The 6,000-nt window shown below is 46.8% G+C and overlaps 1 protein-coding gene across 3 annotated transcripts in view; it reads right to left on the bottom strand.

Moving 5' to 3' along the window:
* Positions 1-4,896: 4,896 nt before the first annotated feature.
* Positions 4,897-6,000, bottom strand: part of Ift81 (intraflagellar transport 81) — a 79,334-nt gene continuing 78,230 nt past the window's right edge. For all 3 annotated transcript variants that reach the window (XR_015634110.1, XM_087579073.1, XM_087579072.1), the window contains exon 20: positions 4,897-5,159. Coding sequence is in view for 2 of the 3 variants with exons in the window: in XM_087579073.1 (XP_087435199.1) it covers positions 5,124-5,159 (36 nt within the window). In the remaining variant the exon portion in view is untranslated. The remainder of the gene's footprint in view (positions 5,160-6,000) is intronic.

The following is a 6,000-nucleotide window of genomic DNA, read 5'->3' as shown; positions in this document are numbered from 1 at the left end:
ATAGAAAAGACACAGTGGAAGGACAGCGTCCAGTCTCACTGAGGATCGTGGATGACCCTGGGGGACGTTGTGAGAGGAAAGCCGGTCACATGATGCCACCTGCAAGGTGCCCACGGCCAACATCAGGAGGGTGGAAACCAACCGGATAGGTGCTGGCTGAGAATGAGGATATGAAGCCTCGGGAGTTTGTTCTTGTGAGTTGGAAGGTGTGGAGAGTCGGCGTGCAGCCACACGCCCACGGGAAACACTGGAGAAGCTGACGGCTGAGAGGCAGGGAGATGCTGAGCCTGGAGCTCAGACCTGCCGTCTCAGCACTTAGGAGCACGAGGGGAAGGCCAGCCTGGGCTATTTTGTTTCTGCCACATTTCGAAAGGATTTAAAGTGCAGCACGGAGCTAAAAGCCTGAGTAACGACTTGATTTCATTGTCATCATGACTGCTGTGGAAAGAATTCTTAAATGTGATGAACCTGCTGATGTGTTTGTCTTTTTAAATATATCTTTTTAACTTGTGATGGAGTTATGGAAACAGGCCACTTGGTTTAATTTTGTGATTGTTTTTACTTCCCAATTCCTGCCTGATTATGCAATTCTGGGGGTTACGAAAGGAAAAAAAGGAAAAAGTTCATGTGCCAATCTGTTATTTTCATGGTACTGCAGTAAAGAGGAATGAGAAATGTTTCCACTTCTTTTTTTTTCCCCAGAGCTGAGGACCAAACCTAGAGCCTTGCGCTTGCTAGGCAAGTGCTCTACCACTGAGCTAAATCCCCAAGCCCGAAGTGTTTCCACTCACATCAAGATTTGAAAGGTGTCTGTGTGTGCCTGTGCCTTCGTGCTTACATGCACGGCGTGTGCAGGCGCTTCCAGAGGTCACAGCCATCGGGTGTCCTGGAGCAGCAGCCAGCCACCGCATGTGGGTGCTGGACACTAGACTCTGCATGCACCGTATCTCCAGCCCCCACATCAAGATAACTTTTTAAAAAGTTACTTATACGGGGCTGGGGATTTAGCTCAGTGGTAGAGCGCTTGCCTAGCAAGCGCAAGGCCCTGGGTTCGATCCCCAGCTCCGAAAAAAAAAAGAAAAAAAAAGTTACTTATATTTCATGTGCATTGGTGTTTTGCCTGCATGCATGTCTGAGTGCGAGGGCATCAAATCTTGGAGTCACAGATAATAGGGGCTGTCATGTGGTTGCTGGGAACTGAACTCAGAACCTCTGGAAGAGCAGTCGGTGCTCTTTACCACTGAGCCGTCTCTGTTGAGGATGTCCTCCTGTGGAGTGTGGCTGACCTTCCAAGGCCCAAGCAGGACTAGAAGCTGAGGCAATCCTTCCGCCTTAGGGTCCTAGAGGCTGGGATTACAGAGGAGCACCCATGTCTACCCGATGCTTCCATTAAAAATTCTCTTCCAGTATTGGATCTGGGGGGTTCACTACTAGGTAAGAGATCTTCTTTCCTATCTGAGAGTGGATACTTTCTTGTACTTAAGATGTATTATTTCAACTGTTCTTATGCATACTTTCTTTTTTCAACAAACCTAAAAGGTCACAGAATCGAACTTGAGTAGAACACAAAATCTTGCCAAGATTAAAAAGTTGTCACATTGACTCCAAAATGTAACCATTTCCCAAAATACTTGATTCAAGATACATGTAAAGGACAGATGTTCATATGACTCTGGGCAGAAGGTAAGCTCTGGGAACAGCCACTTACCATCTTGTGTACATACCACATGACCTATCAGATCTACATGTGAATAATAACCATCTACATATTGCTAGGTGGTAATATCCATTTTCTATACACGTTCTCCTAAGCCTACTGGGTCTTCTAGTGTTAGATTGGCCCATAGTTTAAAACAATATTTTATTTTTAGTCATGTGTGTGTCCATATGTCTGTATGTACTCATGTGTGTACACACATACGTGACATACAGGTGCCTGCAGAGGTCACAAGAGAGCACAGGATCTCTCAGCGCTGGAGTTACAGGAGATTGTGGGCCATCTCATGTAAGTGCTGGGAACCAAACTTGGTTCTTTAGAGAGCACCCTGGGCTCTTAGCCTCTGAGCCATCTCTCTAGCCCCAAATTTACATACTGTTGGATATTATCAATGTTCACAGGACACCTCACCACAGCAGTTCTCAACCTGGAGCCTGTGACTCCTGTGGGGTTGAACACCCTTTCAACTGGGGTTGCCTCAGACCATCAGAAGACACAGACCTTTACATTGTAGTGCATAACAGTAGCAAATTACAGTTATGAAGCAGCAAGTAAATAACTGGGGAGGGGGGCTGGAGAGATGGCTCAGTGGTTCAGAGCACTGACTGCTTTCCCTGGGGTCCTGAGTTCAATTCCCAGCAACCACATGGTGGCTCACAACCATCTGTCATGGGATCCGATGCCCTCTTCTGGTGTGTCTGAAGACAGCTACAGTGTACTCACATATATAAATAAATAAAATCTTTAAAAACGAAAAACATGTTTTATGGTCCCCACACCATGAGGATCTGTATTAAAAATGGTCACATTAGGAGGGTTGAGAACCACGACTCTGTTTAATTGTTTTCTGGTAAATTTTGTGGTAAGCGCACTGGCTGCCTCTCTCTCTGAAAGAGAATAAATCTGTGTTTCCATGTAGGGTGCAAACTGCCTATAAAGACTAGGGGTTGACTGGGCTGGGGGAGAAGCTCACTTGACAGAGTACTTACCCTGCACGCATGAAGCCCCGGTTGCATGCCCAGCACGTGTGGCGTGGCGGTGCATGCCTGCAATCTAAGCACTTGGGAGGTAGAGGCAAAAAGGATAGCTCAAGGTCAGGGTGAGTTCACAGCTACAGGAGACTACCTCGTCTCCAAGAAAATAAAAGGCTGGAGAGGGTTCTTTTTAATTATAAAGCTACCTTACATTCCCCCATTAGGTGAGCTAAGAATCCACTTGCTAGGGAGCGTTACCTGGTAAGATCTCCCTGGGCAGGGCTGGAATAGAAACTGCATGGAGTTATGCAAGAAGAGTGACACCATTGCTCGCACAGGGCGCCCAGCCTCGTCCACCAGCAGCACCCTGTGGTCCACGGTTTAATCTTTTCAGGGAGTTTTTGGCCACAGAAAGACACAACGAAGTGATTTGCTAGAGAAGGCCATGTACTTCCGTTTTACCAACGTTTCCTGACCGAGCAGCCCATCTGCCTGTGCAGACCCAGGGACTCAATTCTGCTTTTTTTATGTGCTTATAATTCAAGAGGAGGGTCAGATAGGGAAACTCAGGCAGCAAACGGGACAGGACTTGGAATGGCTGACCTCCAGTTCACTTGTTGGCTGTTCCCTAGGTTGCACCAAAACTGTATGATGGCCCAATTCCCGGATTACACATTCAATGCTCTACATGCTTGTGTGTGCACCATGACTGCATATGATGATCACACGTGGACGCGTGTAACAGGATGATGCATGTGATAGGGTACTATCCTCCATGCATGTACCCACTGCTCCACCTGCTCCTAGGGACCTACTGGCTTCTAGGAGATCCTTCTAGTTTCAGAGCTGGCAGTGAAGGGACAGTCAGCGTCAGGCAAGAGTGTTAATGCTTCTCCAGTAGCTGATCTCAGAAGCTTGGCAGAGGACGCGTCACACGGCACCTCAATTGAAAAACTCACCAAGTAGCTCAGTTGTAATCTTTTCTCTCCCTTGGGTGCTCGGGCTCAAGTTTAGGGTCCCACGCACGCTAATTGAGGGTTACCATTGACAGCTGTGGCCTCAGACTTTTAGTTTTCTCATAAAAAAATACATTATTTGGAAATATAATACCACTACCTACTGTCATTATTTATTAAAAATAAATTTCATAGAGAGAATACTGGGAGCAAAGCTGCAGGCCGTGTCAACCTCTGAGCGAGATTACAGGTGGCTGGCTTGTCTGGGGGGTTTGTGGAGACAGGGTCTCCCTGTGCAGCCCTTGCTGGCCGGGAACTACTGTAGCCCTGTGATACTAACAGGTACTGTAGCATTAGCATACCTGCCTAGGCAAGCTGACAGCAAATGAGGCCCTGCAATCCTCAGTTGATGGAAATGCAAATTGGCCCTATTTATTTATTTATTTATTTATTTATTTATTTAATATTTTTATCTTGAGACAGGATGCTCCTTTTAACATATTTTTTTAAAGATTTATTTGGTTTTGTTTTGTTTTGTTTTAAAGACATGGTTTCTCAATGTAGCCCTGGCTCTCCTGAAATTTGCTTTGTAGATCAGGCTGGCCTTGAACTCAGAGATCTGCCTCTGTTTCCCAAGTGCTGGGATTAAAGTCGTGTGTCACCATCACCCGGTCTTAAAATATTTTTATCAGTTCTTTGAGAATTATGTACCCCTTTTGATCATATCACCTCTCTCCCCAGCTCTATCCAGATCTACCTCCCCCTTCCCCACCCAAACAGGGTGCTCTTAAACCTAGGGTCCACCCACCTCACCTCTCCATTCCAGGCATGTGCCACCATGCTCAAGTTCTGTTTGAATTTATTAATTTAAAACTGTATGCGTGGATATGAGCGCTGAGTCACGCGTACGGCGATTCCGGGGTAACTGTGCAGGCCCAGCTATTCTTTCCTACCGTACTCTTGGTTCTGCCGATCCAACTCAGGTTGCCAGGTTTGCACGGCTAAAACTTCTTACACACTCGGCCATGTTGCCGGGCCCAAGTCCTTTTGTTTTCTGAGACACGGTCTATGTAGTCCAGGCTGTCCTAGAACTTCCTATGTAGACCAGGCTGGCCTGGAACTCACAGGGATCCACCTGCCTCTGCCTTCTGAGTGCGGGGACTAAAGGCGTGCGCCATCACACCTGGCCTCCGGCCCACCTTTTTAAAACCACATATTCTTTGCTATCTGAACTTTCTTACACAGAGCATGTATTTTTAAGTTTTATTCACCTCACAGAACTGACTCACCCTTAGAAGTGGTTGTTAATGTGCACATGTGCTGTGCTCTTCAGACAGTCAGAGCCCCATAGGCCTCCTCAGGGGTCTCATTCCTTTTGGGGGTTGGTTTATTGTTTTTGAGACATGGTCTTGCCACATAGCCCAATGCTGGTCTCAAACTGCTAATCCTTCTGTCTCGGTCTCCCCCGTGCCGGGCTTACAGGTGTACGCCACCATACATGACTTCTATGTCCTTAAAAATAGAAAACACTTCTGAGAAACGTTCCAGAGGCACTTAGCTGTAAGAAGCTGTATACGAGAAGATCAGAAAGGGTTGAACAGGGAGGGAAAATACAAGAGTCAAAAAAACAACAAAATCATCAAACAAAAGCAACTACCACCACCAAAAGATGTCCCATCCGGGAGGCCAATCCGTCAGGAGAGGGCTTGCCCCACAAGCGTGAGGACCTGAGTCTGGCCTGCAGCAGTCATGTGACCTCTGGCCTCAACTCAAGAGTACGTGTGCTCAACATACATAGCAGCCCTCCCCCCAGGTGACCTCACCTGTACCCACCCACAACTGTACGGCATGTAAAGAAAAAGGACGAAAAAAATTAAGATTTTAAAAATGAACCTGCGGGGCTGGGGATTTAGCTCAGTGGTAGAGCCCTTGCCTAGGAAGCACAAGGCCCTGGGTTCGGTCCCCAGCTCCGAAAAAAAGAACCAAAAAAAAAAAAAAAATGAATCTGCTAGGTTTGCCTCCTTAAATAAACGGATAGTGATTTTTATATCAAAACATTGAGGTAAGATGTACAGGCAGGATGAGAAAAAGAGAAAGGAGCCTTTGGGAAACAGCTCAGCGGTTAAGAGCATGTGCTGCTCTTCCAGAGGACTAGGCTCTGGTTCCCAGCACCCACTGAGCCGCATGACCATCGAGCGCCATCTTCTGACCTCTGAAGGCATCAGGTGCACACAGATACACGTGCACACGCGTGCATGTGCACACACACACCCCACACTCCCCACACACAAAAATACTCATACACATAAAATAAGTAAATCTAAAAACGTTTTAGATACCACAGATTAGGCAG

This window comes from Rattus norvegicus, chromosome 12 (assembly GCF_021556685.1).
Source record: "Rattus norvegicus strain SHRSP/BbbUtx chromosome 12, alternate assembly SHRSP_T2T, whole genome shotgun sequence".
NCBI classification, from domain to species: domain Eukaryota; kingdom Metazoa; phylum Chordata; class Mammalia; order Rodentia; family Muridae; genus Rattus; species Rattus norvegicus.
This window is presented reverse-complemented; position numbering and strand designations above follow the sequence as displayed.